At 37.8% G+C, this 21,626-nt stretch overlaps 1 protein-coding gene across 1 annotated transcript in view; it reads left to right on the forward strand.

The window, feature by feature from the left end:
* LOC131223780 (protein RETICULATA-RELATED 5, chloroplastic-like) overlaps positions 1 to 18,448 on the forward strand; it is a 60,099-nt gene extending 41,651 nt beyond the window's left edge. The window contains exons 2-7 of the mRNA XM_058219283.1: positions 5,241 to 5,370; positions 11,427 to 11,957; positions 12,054 to 12,161; positions 12,454 to 13,002; positions 16,401 to 16,517; positions 18,156 to 18,448. Of these exons, the coding sequence (XP_058075266.1) occupies positions 5,241 to 5,370; positions 11,427 to 11,957; positions 12,054 to 12,161; positions 12,454 to 13,002; positions 16,401 to 16,517; positions 18,156 to 18,308 (1,588 nt within the window). The 3' untranslated portion in view covers positions 18,309 to 18,448. The remainder of the gene's footprint in view (positions 1 to 5,240; positions 5,371 to 11,426; positions 11,958 to 12,053; positions 12,162 to 12,453; positions 13,003 to 16,400; positions 16,518 to 18,155) is intronic.
* Positions 18,449 to 21,626: the final 3,178 nt, after the last annotated feature.

Here is a 21,626-nt window from a genome sequence, read left to right on the forward strand (position 1 = left end):
AGTCCTAATGTCTCTATGAATTTCATTCCACTTTTTATCCCATTTAGTAATATATCATGTACTACACACACAATTTACATGCAAGCCGAAAATTCGGCAACGTCTTCCCATAATTTTCCAAATATGTGCAAAATTCTATATTGATTTAGTGCATTAACAATATCTGTTATTCATAGAGGAGGCATTCAATTAGTATAGAACCATACATTCAGAAAATAAATTGAGAAATGCACCGAATTTCTGACCGCATGTAAATCGTGCAAACAACATTAAGTACATGATATACTACCAAATTGTCCACGAATTTGTACAATCTAAACATATATATAGAACAAACGTTATTAAACCAATAACTATAACAAGATGTTCTCTGAAATCATATTTTTTGAATTGCACAAGATCGTTATGGACATTGGATAATACAATGTAGTTCTACATGGATTCTTAAACGGGTAGGTAAATTATTAAATACCATCTAAACACATTAGTTGAAGCGAATGTAATTAACCAATAACCACAATTATTTATAGGTCTAGAAATAAAAATATCACAATTAGAATTAAACTCTACAAAATACAAATCTAATCCAATTACACAAATGTAACTATCCATAAATAAATCATGCACAATTAATTATCCAACCAGACCAAACCTAGCCCCCACCCCACCCACACCTGACCCAACCCAGCTCCAACTCAACCCAACCTAGCCCCTACCTGACCTAAGCTAGCCCCTACCCGACCCAACTCAACCCACAAGCGACCTAACCCAGTCCCACACCCAACTCGACCCACCCCCGACCCAACCCAGCCCCATCCTGACCCAATCCAACACCAACCCAACCCCAACCCCAACCAAACCCAATCCAACCCCAACCAACCCAACCCAGTCCCAACCCGACCCCCAAACCTTCCAATTTGCAAATCAAAACCCAAAATCTCAATATTGAGATTTGGGATTTTCTTATTTTCAAACAATTATATAAATAAATAAAAAATCAAAGATTAGAGGGTTACCTTGCCATTGAGTCGAGAGAAAGAAAGAAGATGAACTTCGAACGTGCAAGTTCCGAGTTGGGCAGGTCGAGCTAAGCAACTCGGTCAAGTCGAGTTGAGAAATGGAATAATGTATAATGAGAGAGAGAGAGAGAGAGAGAGAGAGAGAGAGAGAGAGAGAGAGAGAGAAACTCGGGCGGGCGCGGGTCGTGCTGCTGAGTTGGGTAGAATCTCTAGAGAGTTGGGCAGGTGCGGGTCATGCTGTTGTGTCGGGCAGACTCTCCAGAGAGTCAGGCGGGTGTGGCTGAGTAGAGTCGGGCGGGTGCAATGGAGACTGGTGAGAGAGAGAGAGAGAGAGAGAGAGAGAGAGAGAGAGAGCTCGGGCGGGTGTGGTGGGTAGGGCTTGTAAAGGAGGAAGGGAAAGAAAGGGACATGTATCGTTTTAGTTTACACTCGAGCCGAGCCGAGCTCCACTCTGCTCGACGTCGGCTCGTTTTCAAACGAGCTGAGTCATGAAAAGCTTGGTTTGCCTCGAGTCATCGTTTAAGCCGAGTCAAACCGAGCTAGATCGAGCCAAGTTGAGCGAGCTTTTCTAGCTAGCTCGGCTTGTGTACAGCTATACTTATTTCGAAGGTGAATGAGCTTGCTTCTTTTGGTGACTCAAGCCTCATCAAGCTTTGCAATGTTGCTTATGAAGTTACCTCTAAATTGTTTATGATTCAATTAGGGAAGGTGCTTTTGAAGATTATTTTGTTGGAGTACGAGGCATTTATTTGAGGTAGATGCACCTTTGGAAATATTTTAATGGTGCAAGAACTTGTTTAGCATATAAACTGTAAGGTTCATGGTTCGATATTAGTGGTCGTAATTGCAGAGGGATGTTAGGAAGTTCATGTAGAGATGCCATATATGCCAAGTAGCCAAGGTGCGGTCATCTACGTTCCCTTACCTATGCCAGACACACCATGGGAGGATGTGTTTGTGGACTTTGCGTTGGGTCTTCTGCACCTCAATGAGTTAATGGATTCTATATTTTTGCTTGTTAACAAGTTCTCTATGATGGTGCACTTTATTTCATGCAAGAAAATAATGGACACAACAAACATAGCCAACATTTTTTTCCTAGAAAGGTCATACATTTGCATGTTCTACTTAAGACAATTACTTCAAATTGTGACACCAAATTTCTCAGTCACTTTTGGAGGACTTTGTGTCTGTGGAGTTGATTTGATACATCATTACAATACAACAATGCATAACATCCCTATAGGGATGATCGGATGGAGGTGTTGAACTGAACATTAGGGAGCATCATACAGTATCTCTTTAGTTATAAGCTTAAGCAATGGAGATTCTTCCTTGCTCATGCTGAGTTCGCTTTCAATAACACAACGAAGAGGTTTATGGACAAGTCTCCGTTCATAATAGTGGATGGTTGCATTCCTAATCATACGTTGGATATTGTGTTGTTATTGAAATTGCTAGGGATGAGCATCACGATAGACAACATAGTTGAGAAGATCATAAAAATGCATGCGGATGTCAAGAAGACGCTGGAAGAATCCAATGCCAAGTACAAGAGAGATGCTAACAAGCTGAGGCAATCCAAGGTGTTCCAAGAAGTTACCATGGTGACGATTATCACAAGGAAAGCTTGTTTTCGTTGGGAATGCACAAGCAGCTAAAGAACAAGAAGATTGGCTATTCATGATACTCTGGAAGATTAATGACAACACATTTGTTGATCTCCTTGAGGACTTGGCGAACCGTGGATGCTCAATGTTGTATCTTTCTATAAATAAAACTTTAAGGTGAGGGTGAGGGATAACTCACTCTTCTCATGTTCTTCTTCTCTTCTTCTTACTTATCATGGTATCAAAGAATTAATGATCCATATTCGTCTCCTTTTCCTTCTCTATTCTTCCTTTCCTCCTTAAACCCTATTCCTTTTTCCTCTTTCCTCTCAGATTCTGAAGGCCCACCATTAGATTTATGCTTCTTCTTGTAACTTGCTGAAAGAGAGATTTTGTCCATCACCATCCTATAAATATAAGCTTAATGCATCATTGATGCATCTATAAGAGACTTCTCCACTTGCCGAAGCAATCTCAAGCATCTATCTGTAACGAAATCCAGTTCCCGTAGGTTTTCTGGCCCCGGATCTTAGTTGAAACGAGTGTTTTAAATATTGATGATATTGGCCGATATATCCCGCGATATATCTTATATCCCACCTGTGCGATACGAAACGCGTAGATAGTGCCGATATATCCCACCTATTCGATCTAGTGAACATTTTTTATTTCTGATGCATTTTTTATTTTTATTTTTGTTGTAAATTATGTTAAATCAGTGTCAAATGGTTATAAATCTATGATTATTCATGCTTTCCATGAAAAATCATGGATTTGGAACTTCGATTTCGAGATTTAGGGAGACGGGCCAAGTTGCAGAAAACTGGGAAAAATCGAAATTTCTCAATTTCTCACAAATCAGTTGTAGTCTTTGTATCAAAACACAAAATCAAACATGTATGTAACTTGATCTAGTGATTCTTCTTTTGCTTTTGAATGTATTTTTTGTGTTTCCATACATGTGTTCTTACGTTTATAAGTTATATGAATAAACTTTGAATATACTTGCATCAGTTCAGTTAGACAAAGCATATATTAGGACCCCATACAAAGGAAACTCCTATTATGTGTACTTTTTTTTTTTTTGTAATGTTTTGATTTCTGAGTATGTATTGATGTCTTTTTCAACAATCCTTGAAGTTTCATTGAAAAATTCGACCAATTTCCCAATGTTCCAATGTTTCTCAACAACAGCGATACAACCGATATATCCCATGCGATAACCGATATGTATCTGTATCCCAAGGGTGTGATACATTATGCGATAACGATATTTAAAACATTGGTTGAAACCCCTCCAAGACAGTCGGATTTCAAATTTGGCCTTACTTTCGGCTCCAGATCTGAGTCAGGTCTCCCCTAAAGTCGTTGGAGATCCCTTTGGGATATTCGATTGCTCCTAGAGCCACCAAATCCAAGCTAAAAAGTGTTTGATGCTGCCGGAAAACCTTTGGGGAGTTCCTATTGATGCCAGAATCAATCTCCACCTCCTTTGTTGTCGTTGGAATCCTTCTTCGATTCCTCTGCTATCGCCGGAAGCCACTATGGGCTTAGTCCTTGAATCTAAACCAGAAACCCTCTGATCTTGTCGGAATCTGCATACTGCTTCTACATACGCCTTTTATTGGTTCAGAAGATCAGTTAGCAGATGTCTTCATCAAAGCCACGTCAGCAGTTCGCCTTCAGACCATCATTATCAAGCTCGGCATGAATGATATCCATGCACCAGTTTGAGGGGGAGTGTTGGTGTATGTAGATTTATGCACACATGTGGAGTACCGTATATGAGAATTAAGAGAAGACATTATTGATCTTCTTCCATTTCTCCATGCATCGGCTATGTTATGATGCCACTTCATGGCATTCCCTTGTGGTTGTTAACCCCATATCTTTGGGCTTGCTGATGCCTTCCCTGTTGATGGAGTGCATTTTATGTCCATGAAGATGGGATCATTGCACAATCCTTATAAACTATTATTTAGAATCATTTAAACTCATATGCATGTATGCTGAGTTGAGCCTTGAGAGTAGGAATGCATTCCGAAAAAGGGGGGAATAACATGCTCGGAGCTTTACCATCCTTGTTTTAGTTCCTTATTATCTTGGGTATTTACTTTCACATAGAAGCTCATTATTTATTTATTTATTGACTTGCATATATTTGGTTCCTGCCCAAACCAAGAGTGATTATAATCATATAATTATTTATTAAATATCATTGTTGTTACTGTTATTACTATTTAAAAAGGGAAAATCTCAAACAAGATAAGGTGCACAGTTTTCCCAATACATCAAGAGTTATAAGACAATATATCTATGAAATTTTGTTCGGAATGCTCTCTTATTTTTCCGAGGAATTTCAGAGACATGTTTTTCCTTTTTTCCTTTTCTCAATAAACTGCTCAGTGATATGTATGTGAGATAAAATTTTCTCAGTAGCCGACCCCTATTAGTTGGGCTGAGGCTTGATGATGATAATGATAACATTTTCTCAATGTCCTAACTATGTTTTTACGTATAATCGAGAAGATTCTTTAGATATTCTCTTTAGACCAAGAAATTTTTTGTATAATGTTTGAATTCCCATTGTAAAGTCAATATTACATGACAGGATTGATGGTGAAAGCTTAAGGTCTTATACCACACATTGGCCACCTCAACGCTGGCAGGAGTACGAACCTCTTTTAAGTTATTGCCGTGATACTGGAGTCCGGCTTATTGCTTGTGGTACTCCACTTGAGGTATTTCTTATCAGCAGCTAGTAGCATAGATTTATGGACAGATGTCCAGCACATGTGCCTCAGTTTGAAAAATAATAGAAGTAAAAAGAGCTGAAGGAAATGGGAGCAAAAATTTCATCTTCTGCAAGCCTTGGCTTGGTTGTCTATTTCTGTTCATCAGTGGATCACATTTTTGTTGGCAAGAAGACACTTGCAAAATCTCTTGCAAAGATTGGAATGTCTCTTATATGTAAAAAGAAAAAGTAAATTATTTCCTTATTTCTTTTGTGTTAGGGAAATAATTTTGCTAAAAACAGACAAGGATTTAGAGATCTGTACCTAGCTCATGGTTTTTTGTATTTGCTTTTAGTAAAAAAAAATAAAAATAAAGAACAAAATAAATGATGCAGATCTGGCACTTTCTCCATTGGATAATTGCTGTTTTGTACTTTCTAGGATTCGAAGTGCAAATAGTTGGACAAACATTTATTTTATTAAGTTATATATGTAACACTAGTTGACCTATGGTCTAACTGAAGTTATGGCTCTTGATAGAGTGGATTGTCAGGAAAAGATTCATTTAGCTGACCCCAATTAGTTGGGATAAGGTTTAGATGATGGTGATGTTGAAATGTAACACAAACAATTTAATTCCATCTTAAAGAGAGCATGTTTGTAGAGTTACAGACCTAGGTTTTTTGGAAAGATTATTACCTTTTCTCGGCAAAAGTCAGTATCTTCTGTCATTATTGAAACCAATCTTTCTATTCATTTAAATTTAATTTTTTGTGGTTAGGACTTAGGATTTACTATCTAGTTCTATTCTTTTTGAGAAGTCATCCATAACCATGATGATTTTATGACTGTATAACCAGAAATAAAACTGGAACTTAATTTTATTTCTTCCAATTTAGAAAAAATCATGCTATAATAATAAGAGACATGTATGACACTAGCTAACACTGATAAATATAAGCTAAGTCAGGTCTAGGCTCGCCTGTTGATTACCATTTCAGGCCTATACAAAAGGTCTGGCCCTTCAAAGCTCATGGGGGAACCCAGTCACCGACAGCCCTATTCATGAGCTTGAACAAGGAACTCTCAACTATTTGGGCTCCTAAGCAACTGGATGGTATGTTCTAATGGCTCCAACCAAGAAATATGTAACCTGTTTGATAATTAATACAAGATATGACATGTTCTCCATGATCCCATAGAAAGATATTGAATCATGCAGGCTGATAAATCTGAACTTTTTCCAGGACAACTTTGGTAAGGTCGAGTAGCCATCTTTGATTGTTTCTTTTGTAATCTGTGTAGTTTATTGAGATCCTTCAACGTGTCCCTCATATATTCCCCACGCCACAAGTGTATTGTGAAAAACCACTACAATCTTGACCTCATTTTTGTGAAAGATAGTTTCTTTCAATCTGGGTGTCTTCAGTCGTATGATACATTCTAGAGTAAGGACCATTAAATGTCAACATTCACTCCATGCTGATGTCTTTAATTCCCATAGAGATAACTTTGTCTTCTTGTTCCTATTTCCACTCAAGGGATTGTTGTTATTCTTCTTCCTTGAATATGAGCTCTGGGAACAATTCAGTAACTATTGTTTAATTGTGATTATCATATATGTAACTAGGATGCTAACATGATGGAAGGTGTTGGATATGATAACTTTTAAAAGTCACATTCGCCTACATATCCGCACAATTATGCTAAATAAATGTTATCTTTTGTTTTTGTATATTACTATTGTTTATATGCAAAAAATCTCCGAAGTAAAAAAGAAATACAATAACCTACATTACTTATTTAGTTGTAAGGTAATATAAATAGCATGGGCCGTTACGTTATATGGGGTCACTACGGCCCATGCCAGAAATTTTGGACTATTATGATCCGTTATGAGTTTGCATAATATAAGTCTCCTTTTAGTTCTTTTTTTTTTTTCCCTTCAAAACTGAATCCTTCCATTTTTTGGGTTGTTCTAATATTTTTTCTCATTTCTTTAAATAATCAACTGTCATGGGGACCTTAACGATTATTACAGCTCATAAGGTAACGATTCAATGTTTGGCCGTTACTCCTGCCATTACCATTATTAAATACCTTGATTATTTCTTGTATACAAAAAATCTAATCACTAAAAAAATAGCAAAAATAAACTAAACAACAATATCTTTTAGAACAGTCTTCTTTATTTAGTTATAGTCCTGGTTGGTCTCGCTTGTTTCATGGGCATGTTAAGGCTTTTTAATAGGACATACATGTTCTTGAAAGCATAACTAGTCAAATGAGAAAAAAAAGAGATTATTTTGAATTCTTGCGATTGGAATCTCTAAAATGAGACTCTTATAGACGTTAGGTTTGCGACCATGGTTTTGAAAAATGGTTATGTTACGTAACCATAATGCCCACCCTTATTACATGGTACAGGGTGAACTGGCTGCACTTAAAAAAGGGCTGTAATGCTCCCTTATCAGCCAATATGGGCTGTATCGGCACTGTTGCACACTAGGCGTAAAGGTGCATCAGTTATGCCAGTAGGGCCCATTTCATTTCATCTATTTTTTCCGTTTCTTTCACCTCTTTTCTCCAAAAAAATAAAAATAAAAATGTAAGAGGAGTTGTTGTTTGTTGGATTTGACCACATTGTTGCTTAAATACAAGATCAAAAAAGGGGATTTGAGTGTGATTTGGAGGGCCCGAAGCAGTTTTGTTCCATGTAAGGAAAAATAAAAAATTCGATAAACCACTACTTGTTTTTTTTTAGATTTAAATATAGTAGTCCCCAATATCATGCTTGATTTGTGTTTGATTGAGGCCTATTTCAAGGCTCTTAAGGGGATGAATAGTAACCGTGTACTATTCATCGGATTTTTTCCCCTGGCAAATTTCTCGAGGGAAATGGTATATATAGGTTAGAGAAATGCATTAGTGGTTTGATTCTCATAGATTGCACAAATTATGGGTCGTTCAACTATACCCAAGTTGCACTAGCATTGTTCGTCTTTTTTTTTTTTGCTTAAAATTTCTTGAGGGAAATGGTGTATATAGATTAGAGATATGCATTAGTGGGATGAATCCCATGGATTACACAAAATTTGGGCTATTTTCGAGTTGTTCAAGGGTACCGAAAATTGACTTGGCACTTTTCATTAGATTTTTTTTTTCTGTAAAATTCTCTTAGAAATTCTTGAGGGAAATGGTGTACTATAGACTAGAGATATGCATTAATGGGATGAATCCCAAGGATTGTACACATTTTGCCACTTCCTAACCATTTAATTTTACCCAAATCAAATCAGGTCAATGCTATTTATATGCTTTTTGGTTTAATTTTTTTTCCTCAAATTTCTAAAGGGAAATGGTGTATATAGATTAGATATATGCATTAGTTTGCATAATTTTGGGCTGTTTTTTGGGTCATTTAAGTTGAGCATGCAGCCTGGGTTCGGGTCAACCTTGATGTACAGACGGGGGGGGGGGGGTGGTGTTGGGGGGGATGGATTTGCGGGTGTCTAGACCCAATCCATTGAAACTCGGGTCGGTCCTGGTTGTTTGGAAGTCTAATAGTTGACCCATTAATTTAATGGGTTGGATTTGGGTCAGGTCTAGGTAGGGTATAGAAATTACCATTGAGTTTTCACACCACCAATGTTACATACCATCCAATTAGTGATGGTTATCAGTTTTAATGGTAAAAAAATGAAATGGCCAATGTCCGAGTTGGGTCTATTTCAGCATGACCCAAATTAGACCCATTAAAAACTTGGTTTGGGTTGGGTTGCTTTTAAGAGGACTCAGACAGGGCCCATTTAGTAATTTAGGTCGAACTTTTAGACCTGCATCGACATGGGTCTAAATTTTGGACCCAAACCTACTAGTTTTCTACTTAGGTCCAATTATCCATCGAGTCAACCGTCGACCCAATCCATTTGCACCCCTAGTGATGAGGACATCAATCCCTTTAAGGTTTGTCAAAGATGAAGGCGGCCAACAAATACATCTTTATGGCTCGATGATAGTTTGTGGCACAACCAGGGAGGATTTTGAAGACCTTACACATGTCCCTGGATTAATTGAAGCCCCCACATTAGGTGGACACACGTGTAGGATGAGTTAGAAGACCGATCTGTTACGCGGGATGTTTTTAGAAAGCTTTGTTTTGCGCGTTTTTTTGTTTGTTTTTGTTTTTGTCTTTTTTGTTATAGGGGTAGTTTAGTCATTGTTTAAAATCCGAATTTTATAAATAGGGTGTTTTCTACCCTAAACCTAATGATGTTTTTTTAATGAAAGCTTGGTGCCTCCTTCCCCTTTCTCTCTGTGATAATTTCTTCTCTTCCCCTAATCTCTTTCATTTTTCTAAATTTTGTTTCTAACACTCCAACCTTCTTCTTCTTTTCTATACCTAGTATTTTTTGATTGCTACTATTTACAATTAAATTCTTTGAAGTCCCCTTACCCTAAAAATCTGAGGATTGATCCAAACCCTCTCTCAGATTTTCCAGCTGTCCCTCTTCCAGAAATCCTTTGATTTCCTGGACTAAAAAAGCTGCATTGACTGTTGGATTGAAACCATGCAAGATCGGGAGGTCTCATCCCTTGCCGGATCCAATCCACGCATGATTTGAATACGGTATTGTAGGATTGTGATGATGGTCTTCAACCATTGCATGTTTACTTTATTATGATCTTTACTATGATGTGGAATGTTAAATATTTCAATCGATTTGCTTAATTTATTTCCCTGGATAATTTTTGTGTTTACATATGCATTCTAATTTAGAACATCCTGCATCACCTAGTCAACCCGAACCCAATTGACCTAGTGGGTTAATAGGCAGCTTGACAGACAACATTCTTACCAAAGAATGCCTGCGTCACACCATAAAATAGATGTCCAAAACCAAAAAAGAACACATATTTGAGATCCTTACATTTTTTAGCCCCCCCTTCAAAATAAATTAAAAAAAGGAAAAAATCTGTCATTATAAGGCCGTACCATATCAGCTAGATTGATATTGAAAACCTAGATTGTGACTTTAGTCTTTTTGTTTTTTTTTTCCTTGCAGTTAGACCCCATTAGATTTTATCTTCTTCTATCCCCTATTTCTTTATTTTTAATCTAAATTTTGATTTCATAAGTTTGCAAGTGTGTTTATTTTGGGGGGTTGATGAATTCAAAGCATTTGTACCATCTGCTACTTGTATTGGAGAATTAAATCAGACGCCGGGGGGGGACATCTAAGATTGAAACAAATGCAACTCAAAAAAGAAAAAAAAAAAAAAAAGGAAGAGAAAACTCTCGGATTTGGCTGCACTAGGAATGCTGGATAAATGGAAAAGGTCCATGATCTGTTTTATAATGATTTTTGGAATTAGGCGTATGTTTTAACTAATGGCAATATTCATGAGAACAAAGAGAATCAAGATTGTGACTTTTCTCTTTTCTGTTGCATTCTGATTGTTTCCTAGCTGCTAATTCTTTTGCCTTTGGTTTTGGAATCCGAACTTGAGGCTGATGTAGAAAGCACAATACTCATGTATTGTGTTGATATGTTTTATTCTGAACGTCCGAAAGTGATGAGTTTGTAGGTCTAAGTCTAACATATATGATGGAAACACTTAATGAGTTATAAATGCTGTTTTATACAAATTTATCCGGAGACTTGCTGCTTCAATCTTAATGACAAGTAAGATTAGTTCCTTGCTTTATAGCTTCTGCTGAATCCAATGGTGAGGATTTCTAGTTTTCTTTTGGTTGCTTCCATTTTTTTTCAGTTATTGAGTCTCCTTTATTCTCTGTTTCTTTGCCTTTATTGTTGGTGTGCATCAAATGTAGAATAATGATTTTTGTTCATATTCTTTTAAAGAAAAAGAAAGAAAGAAAATTATAAATTAATTTTGCTTTCTAGCTAGACATAAATCCAATCTTGGATTTTCTTCTGTCCTTTTTATTAGTATTGATTTGTTTGTTTATGCACTTATATATAAGTGGGAATTGGGAAGTGCACATGTTTCTTTCTTTTCTTTTTCTTTTTTCACTTTTAACTTTTTTAGGTGTCTAGGTTTTAAGGACTGTTCAAGCTGAAGGCATTCGTGGTCTTTCCAAGGCACAACGTGAACTATATATTCCTCCTGCTGGATCCGGATTTATTGCCGGATTCAAGTCCATCTCTCAAAGGTCATCAGTAGACACGATTTCTTCAAATCAGTCTGTTTCTTTTGGTCCAAGTTCATATCTATCTGCTCAGGCAAGAGTCGTTGAAGATTTCAATATGTCCCAGATTATCATGAAGGAAATGGTAGATAGTGACTCTTCTGGTATGCTAGTAGTGGTAACAGGTGCAAGCCATGTTATATATGGATCAAGAGGGACTGGCTTGCCTGCAAGAATATCAAAGAAGTTGCAGAAGAAAAATCAGGCTGTTATATTACTTAATCCTGAAAGGCAGGACATACGTAGAGAGGGGGAAGTCCCAGTCGCCGATTTCTTGTGGTACTCTGCTGCTAGACCTTGTAGTAGGAATTGCTTTGATCGTGCTGAAATTGCTCGAGTCATGAATGCAGCTGGTAGGAGGCGAGATGCTCTACCCCAGGTTTGCTATGATTTTTTTTTTGCATGAGCAGACTGTACTGTAGAATATTTCTTTTTGAAATGATGAATGATATATATTTTTTGATATGCTAATCAGGACCTTCAAAAAGGACTTGATCTTGGTCTGGTATCACCTGAGGCACTACAGAACTTCTTTGATCTGGAGCAGTATCCTCTTATTGCAGAACTTACTCACAGGTTCCAGGTGAGAAGTGTGCATGAAGATTTTGTCTTTCTTTTAATTTTTGGTGCCTTATCCTATATATATCTCAGCTTCTTGTTGTTAAATGTGGCATTTAGAGGCATTTAATGTCATCGTATTCTTCTTAATTCTCTGTTCCATGTCCTGAAAATGACAAATACCAGTAGTTACAGCACTAGTGGTGGTGGTGGCCATGGATATGTTGGGATGAACTTTGATTGGAAGTGGTGTTAACGATATGGAAATCTTATTTGCAGTGGTGCTGACATTTGTTTCCCAAATCATTTTCATGCAGGGTTTCCGGGAAAGATTACTGGCAGATCCCAAGTTCCTACATAGGCTAGCTATAGAAGAAGCTATATCAATTACAACAACTCTCTTGGCTCAGTATGAAAGGCGTAAAGAAAATTTTTTTGAAGAGCTTGACTATGTTGTTACTGATACTGTCAGGGGTTCAGTTGTTGACTTTTTTACTGTGTGGCTTCCTGCCCCAACTTTATCATTTCTTTCATATGCTGATGAGATCAATGTCCCTGAGAACTTGGAGTTATTAAAGGGCCTTTTAGGATCTGTTCCAGACAATGCTTTTCAAAGGAATAATGTTGGGAAGGACTGGAATCTGATCCATAGGCTTGCTTCCGTGCTCATTGGGGGTCTGAAACTTGCTGGTGTTGGATTTATTTCCAGCATTGGGGCTGTGGCAGCCTCAAATGTTTTGTTTGCTGTTCGTAGATTACTGAATCCTTCATTGATTGTGAATGAAAGACGTAAAAGATCTCCTATACTTAAGACAGCAGTTGTGTATGGATCTTTTCTTGGGACATCAGCAAATTTGCGGTATCAGGTACAGGAATATGCATGAATAATTTGTTAATCACCTTTTACTTTGGCACTTATACCAATCAGGAGTGTTCATAGGACTGTCAATATATCCTTCCTCCCTTCTCTAATATTGTATAGTTTAGAGATTTTTGGTAAACTTCCTGGGTATTGGCCAACCCCAATTAATTGGGATAGGGCTTAGGTGATGATGATCATAATGATCCTGGGTATTAGCCCACATGTACTGAAATATTTGTCAAAACCAACTACTCTGTGAGGTTATTGTTTTGAGTTGGTCTTTGAAAATTAGTAGAGGATCTGATACCTGGTGATACATTCTGTATTCCACTATCCTATGTGTGCTATACATTGCAAGCGGGTTTATCAAAACATAAAACAAACAGTGAAGCTTCCAAAGATATTAAACTAATCCTCCATGGATGAGCTCAGATCTACGACCAATCTTTGAAATGATGTTCAAGGTACTGGATTGAACTGATTTGTAATTTTGAAATCATGCATCACGATAAACATACATTTTGTAGTATCGAGATGCTTCAATTTGTGTCAGGCACGCATCACGATAAATGCCTTTGGTTATATCAGAGATCCATTCCGAATTTAAATGCCATCATCATTAAGGCTTTGTCCCAACTAGCTGGGTTGGTTTTGCATTCTGAATTTAGCATACTTTTAATTTAAATACTTTATTTATTTGTTTTAATGACCATTCTGTCACTAACTTCATAACTCTTATTTCTCTATAATCATCACATTTTTGTGGAATTTGTAAAGGGAGTATCCGAATTCCAGAGCTAAAGGCTAATGTCTAAGTTGGTCATCAAGATTCAAACACTTTTATCTCCATACATAGGGATGGATGTATGAGATCTAGACTTTTCTTCAATTGTGTGCTACCATGAACAGGTCACGTGCCAAAAATTAAACTACTGATGTGATCTTATCAATTGATTGGGGAACTTTTGCCCATTAAATGGCGATTGTTGGTTGGAAATTTTCTTTCCTACCCATCTTTAATTGTCAAAAAGTCATCCAACCAGTGGCAATGATCATAGGAGGTCCCTAAAGTTGAAACTCTGGATCCCATGCACGTCACCACATGTACGGATATTTAATGCTTGATAAGTAACTCGGTTTTTCAAATTGTGTGAATTGTCTACTACGGCACGCGGAAGCTTAGAGGAGCTTAGAATTACAACTAAGTCTTAAAGGGGGGGGGGGGGCGGTGTGGTTGCATATAGGACCACTTAAAATTCTTGCCTAATTAAAACAATGAGGTATTTGCATAATGAGAATCGCTTGCTTAGCACAGGCCAAGGATCCACTTAATCAACTAATTCTCGTGAACTGAACAACAAATTAAAAAACGACCAATTTACCAATTAACACTTAGGCTTCCAAGCCAACTGAGTCCAATCACATAGACAAGAATAGATGCAACACTATAAGCAATTAGTATATAAAAATGATAGTGATCTTGTGTGTGAGATGTGCAGACAATTTAATACCTAACGTACATCTAATTATGCATTCATATAATTCAACGAGATAAGCTGACAAGCATAAATAGAAATGTGCACAAATAATAATCCCAAACGCAAGCATTTATAATGGTTCGACCACTTGCCTACTCCACTCTTGGCGGATGCACTCTCCTCGAGTATACCAGATTTCACTATTTCGGAGGTTTTAAATTAGGTTCACCTCTAACCTTTTCAGCCTTACACAAGTACCTAACGCACATACACTCTTGTGTCGAAGGAACACGTTTCCACCCGTGTTGGTGGCTCTCGGGGAGACTTAATTGGTTTTCTATCGGCTAACCAACAACCACTACAATCCTAATCTAGGGACCTACGTACACTCCCACAAGAGGCTCCCTATGGAGACTTAACACGTATGCACCCGTATCCGGTGAATGCAGTCATAATCCAAAGCCCTACGTTTAGTCCCGCTGAAAGCACCCATAGAGACCAACACGTATGCACATGTGTCCGGTGAATTCAGTGATACACAAAAACCTATGTCCTACACTAGAACCTATTCGAGTTTGGGTCACAAACTTTACAGTCAATCCTACATAAGGAGTGTATGGACTCTAACATGACAACTTACTTACCGGATTGAGCCTCATTGTTGTGCCTTCTTGAGATGCTTCTTCAATGCTCTCCCGTGCTTGAATTAACTTCTCATTTGCTCTCACGATCATTGAAGTCGAATGGTTCAGCTCCACGATCAAACACCTTGCATGCGATGTACCTATGAGGTGACCAAGGTGGTGGGAGTTGGGTTGAATCTCCTACAACCAATGGTTTTAGTTGTTCCTAGTAGAGATTCAACTAGATGGGTATTCTAGAGGATATAGACCAGGATATACCTAGTGGAGATCAAGTGCATCTTCATAATGGAGGTTAAAATCCTCATTAGAGTGGTAATCTCAAGGAAGATAACTTAAATCTCATAGGTTTAAAGGCTTAGGAAATGGATTAAGAGTGGGGAATCACCTAAGCTTTAATGGCACCAAAAACCCATCGAAGTGCCCAAAAGCCTAAATGCCTTTTATAAACAAATCAATTTGCAACGGCTCTAAAACAGACAGAAAACAATTAGTTCGATCAATTAACTGAGAGCCTTTGATCGATTGAACTTGGTCAAAATAGGCCAAAGAACTTATTGGATAGTTTAGGCCATCTTCAATCGATCGAGAGTCTGCTGTTTTGGGCTGTTTGGTTTACAACAGCTTTGAACCTCTTTAGCTGGATTTATCATGTTTCAAATGAGCTCCTAAGGCTAGGGGATGATCAAACAATGGTTTACCTATTTAAGGAATGGATTATCTAGAGGTTAGGTCGTTTTGGATTTAAGGTTAGGGTCACCAAGGCACCTCATGATTAACCTGTTCTTTACTCCTTGATGCTTCATGTCCTCTTGTGTCTTCGGTCTTTAGCTTCTAAGGGCTCAACCGACTCACTAATACATGACCCACGTGATTGACAAATAGGTGCACTAATAGGTTTGACAACATTGGATCCTCTCAATTTTTGATCATTTTCATACTTTTTTTTTTTTTCTGGATTTTATTTAGGTTGTGTTTGGTTGCACTAAACATCATGATATTTTGCACCAAATTAGACTGATTAATCATGAAATATAATGAAATTGCATGATATTTGGTGCAACCAAATGCACTCTTAATAAAAGCAAAATGAATCTTACGAGCTGTATATTGGATGCATATATGGTACGAGCTGAGCGTTCAATATAATACGCTCAACTGTTAATTTGATCCACGCTTTTAACGATACATCTTTCTAATCTTGAATGTTCATTTCCAATTATCTTTTTCATCTTCGCTTTGAGAGATTTGTGTTATTAACACCATTGTGTACTGTAATGCAGATAATTGCTGGAATAGTGGAACATCGGATATCCGATCATTTGCTATCATCTCAACCATTACTTGTGAATATGTTATCTTTCATTGTTCGCACTATTAACTCATACTGGGGAACTCAGGTTAGATCTGTTTCAACTTTTGAAATTGCGGCATTATTTGGTTGTCTATCACAAGATTATATTTTCCCATGGTATACAGCTAACGTCATGATAGATCTGACAACATTATCCAACCTGGATCTTTTCCATGATTCTTCGAAGACAATGTGTATTGAAATCCGATAACGTCTATTCTTATTGCATTCTCTTTATTAGCAGCAATCTTTATTGATAAAGGGGACAATAGTGCAGAGAGTGTAGAATGCAAGACTACTCAAGCGGACTTCAGTGTGCCCTAGAACCTAACTCTGACACTAATTTTGTTGTCAGGTTAGAACAAATTAACATCCTAGGAGGAACTCAAAAACACACAAATGATATGCCAAGCCAAAAAAAAAAAAAAAAGCTAACACATTGGAGGAGGGATCTAGCCATACCCCTTAAAGAAGAAGAGCCCTCCACCGAATTCATGATTTTATGACTCGGGGACTGACTGGTTTTGTCTTTATTCAAGTTGAGACTCTGCATAGTCAGGTCCAGTCACCCTGTATCTAAATATCAACTCATGTTGACTATTACTTTTGAGCAGTCATCCAGTACAATGACAACCTCAATTGATGTACTTCCCAACCACATCATCTGTTGCAAATACCTTTGATGTCAAGGCCTCGTCTCCTAGTGTCATTGACCAAATTAGTGCACTTGGATTGCTACAATGCCACTAGGAGACTCGTTGAATTTAATCAATTTCTTTGATGGTCACATAACTCTTTAAGATGCAGATTCATTGGAATGAGAGCAATTATGCTTGACCATCATGCATTATCAAATATACTCTGGTTCCTATAACGTGAGAAGCTATGGATAGCCTAATTGGCTTTCATGGGGCACAACTCAACACTGGTAACATGAACTTCACATGCAATATCCTGCCTTCTAATAGTAAGATTGAATTGTCAACATAGTCTTAATACTTAGTGGTCTAAAAGATGGAATATTAGTTATTATAACCCAATCAAATGAGATTTTTTTTTTTTTTTTTTGGGGGGGTGGGGGGTGGGGTTTGGCCCCATGGCTCAGTGGTAGACAGACACTGAGACCAGGGATCGAGTGACCATGTGGTGTGGGTGGTTGTGTGAGTGTGTGTAAAAAAAATAAAAAAATAAAAAAAAAAGATATTTGGGGTGAATGCGTACTCCCTAAAGGTACGCTTTCACCCAAAAAACAAACAACAAAAGAATCATGAACACAAAATTTATATATGAGATGAAAACAAAAGAGGATAATTTTTTCGTGCATTTCTAGGGATCTTTATTTGTCATCTCTTGCCTTCTTATCATGGGAGAAATACGGTATTTGGCAGATTTAATGAAATCTAGTGTCAATTAGGGTGTACTATTGAATTGTGTGTGGTTTTTTTTTTTTTTTTTTGGGGGGGGGGGGACTACTTAATTATGAATGCTAAGGAATCTAACAATTAGTTGGGATGAGGGTTAGATGATGATGATGATCAATTTCCTCTCTATTGAACTAATATTGGAATTCAATTCAGTATTGCATCTAAATGTAGTCCTATTATGCAGCTTCTTTATTACTAAAACCAGAACCAACACAAATTTTCATTGCATTAACGCATCTTCTTTTTTCCAATGCTGGCAGCAATGGATCGATCTTGCACGATTAACAGGATTGCAGACACGTAAGATTGTACCACCCTCTTATAAACTTTTAGATACTCCTAGCTTCAACAGCACAGAAGCAACTGGTATAGATGATATTACGAATCAGTCAGGTGATAATCCTACATCATAGCATCATTTTGGTGGGAACTGTTGTATCATATCCCTCTAAAATTGGTGGGTGAGACCTGTAAGAAATGGTTCCAAGCCCCCAACATATGTACATCTCTTTTTTGGCCATCTTCTTTATTCAATTTAATGTTGTCCTTTCAAGTTTTGGCTTAAATTTGGAGTTTGTTAAGTATATAGTGTGGAAGGGAGAGCATAAGAGAGCTGCAGACACCCCATTTTCTATAGGTGGTCTACATTATTTGATTCAAATCTCTGCCCAATTCTCTTGTGCCTTCTTTCCCCTCTTTTCCTTTCAAGTGAATTACACCGGTTCTGATCATGGTGTGCCGTAACGGCCATTACGGGGTTGTAAAGGCTGTTATGTGAAGGTAACGGTGGCAACTGTTACATGCCATGGGGTCATAACTGCCTAAGTGGCCATTACGGAATAAATGACCCACAACGGCCATTACAACCCCAGAACGCCGGTTACACTCCCTGTAAAAGCTGTAATGGCTCCATAATGGTCCATTATGGGACGATACAAGTTTTTTGAATTTATTTATTTTTTAATTTTAAAAAAAAAGAGAGACCGTAACAACCATTATAGGGGCTGTTACAACCCATATCATAAAGGTAACGTTGGTGGCCATTACGGCCACTATTACCGTTAGAAAATACCTTACTTCTAATGCTAACTATAGCCCCTAACCTGTATCCAATTTCTGGTAAATCCCTTTTGAAAACCTTCAAAACCTACCAAAAGTAGTGTTTAAAAACTCAAAAACTCTACTAGCTTGAAATCATGGCGAGTTGAGCAGATCAGTGAGTCGGGGGCATCGACTTGTGATTCATTAAATTTCTAGTAAATCGTGAGTCGTTTGCTACCCCTCTCCCTCTCACCCTCATGATATGCCACCATTGTGCATAAAGGCATAGGTCCGCTCAATCCACAATCGAGGAATCAGTGGGCCCACAGTGTGTAACCAGCGTGCACATCCTAAAAGGGATCCATGGATCCATGCTATAAATAAATTTTAAAAAAAAAATGAAAAAGAACTCCCATGTCCTGTAAGAAAAATCCAAAACCCAATTTCCATTTATTTTATCTAACCGTGGCAGGTTTACGTGTCAATCTGGGCAGTCCAACAAGTGAGGGAGTGACCATGGACAGCTCATTTAAAAAAATAAAATAAAAATCACACCTATTAGACAAAGCTAGCTGTTATTTTTCAACACCTTCCAGCACTTTGCTGACCATTAGCCATTTTTTTTTTTTTCAGATGGTTGCATTGATGGCTACTGCTTAGGCTAATTGTCAAATCTGTCTTTAATTATTATTTTTCGCATCTGTAGTAGGCCCACTGGATGGAAGGTCATGATTGATGTATCAAATTGTCACTCGTAACGTAGAGAAATTGCTCTACTATGTTCCGATTCTTCTGGCTCCACCTTCTCATATCTAAGTACACCTTTGAATTGAATACACAGGATAGACGAGCTATGAATAGCTGCTTCTCTTAAGCATTTAATCCGTCTGGGAGGGGGCAGGACAGCAAGCCACTTCCGTCCTGGCAGGGCTGTGGGGCCCACCGTTATGCATGGGTTTTAATCTAGGTCGTACATCCATTTTTTTTTTTTTTTTTCAGATCATTTTAGGTAATGAGTCTGAAAATTAGGTAGGTTCAATACTCAAGTGGACAGAAACTACAGTAAGCAGCCATGATAGATAATGAAACTAACCGATTGAAACCTTCCTAGGGCTGATGTGATGTTTATTTGCCATCTAACCTGTTCATAAAGTCATATAAACCTGGATGAATGAATGGAAAACACAGATATCAGATTGATCCCAAACTTCTGCCGCTCACAAGAGGTTTTTAATGGTGGGAGTTTAATCCCCACTGTGGTCCAGTTAAGTCTTGTATCTGCCTCATTTTTGGGTTCGTACCCTAAGATGATCCGAAAATGGATGGACAGCTTGGATAAAACTCATCCATCACGGTGGGCCCCACAAAGCCCTGGACGGATTATTGCCGAGCGGAGTAAGGACCGCAATCCGCTTCCGCTGCTCTTATGGCTATCAGCATCACACTCTCTCTACATAAAAAGAACCGAACCCACTTTCAGAAAAATCCCAACTATGACCTGTGAAACTGAAACGCATGCTCGCGTGAGGTATCTGTTGGCATTCTCGTACAAGCACGAGGGTCGCTGTTGGGTGTCATCAGAACCATTTTTCAAGACTGCCTCACTTTAAGGGATCCTGAGTGAAAAAATAAATAAATAAATAAATAAATAAATAAATGTATTGACGCCATGACATGAACCATTGAAAATAAAAGACAGCCACGTATTAACACCATGGGTTTCTACTCACGTCTTATAATATCTTCATGTGATCCTTAGGCATTACCCTTTATGTTATTAATGCAGAGGCATATAACATTACACATGTCAATGGGGGAAACCCTCTATGGAGGCCACGATAAACGTATCAATTAATGAGGTAGCATGCTTGATGTCTACTAAATATGATATGCTAAGAGAAAATATTTAAAATGGGAGATATTCACAGAGATGTTAGGATAGTTTGTAGCGTATGAGAAGACCATGAATACCAGAAGATCGAATCGATGATCAAGTCAATCCAGTAATGGCTTGAACTCAAATTAGGAAAGACAAACACATCAAATAAATTAGATCTCATTCAACAACAAATAGGTATCAGGTATTTTGGACCGTCCAACACCTTGATTGGAAGAGACAAAGGATTCACCTTGATATGGAATAATCCAATCCTGTGACCATAGTTTCATTGAGATCAAGAGATGGAGAGAACTAGATTTGCTAATAGATTAATATAATGTCAAATTCATAAGCATCCTAAACCATTAGGGGACAAGCTCGTAAGGTTAAACGCAGGTGAGTTGGGGTTGGGGTCTTAGGACAAGACCGATTCCTACGAACCCATGCAATGGGCCACCGTCATGTTTCTGTTATATCTACTCCTCCATCTTGGCCACCAAACATGAGAGAGATTGAAAACTCAAGTAGGCCATACCATAGGAATTAGTGGCGATGAAAATGCCCCGGTTGACAAATTTATGGGGCCCACCTTATAAGCAATCTATGTCATTCATGAGGTCATTTCTACGTGAATAAAGTCAAAATAGAAATATAAGCTTCGTCCAAAACTTTTTGTGCCTCGTGAAGATTTCAACGGTGAGCATTCAATCCTCACATATTATTCAAGTGTGACCTACTTAAGTTTTGGATCTCCCTCTTGTTTGTAGCCCTATCTTAAAATGAGTTTCCAAAACCGATGGATGGAGTGGAT

Source organism: Magnolia sinica, chromosome 13, assembly GCF_029962835.1.
Source record: "Magnolia sinica isolate HGM2019 chromosome 13, MsV1, whole genome shotgun sequence".
In the NCBI taxonomy this organism is placed as follows: Eukaryota; Viridiplantae; Streptophyta; class Magnoliopsida; order Magnoliales; family Magnoliaceae; genus Magnolia; species Magnolia sinica.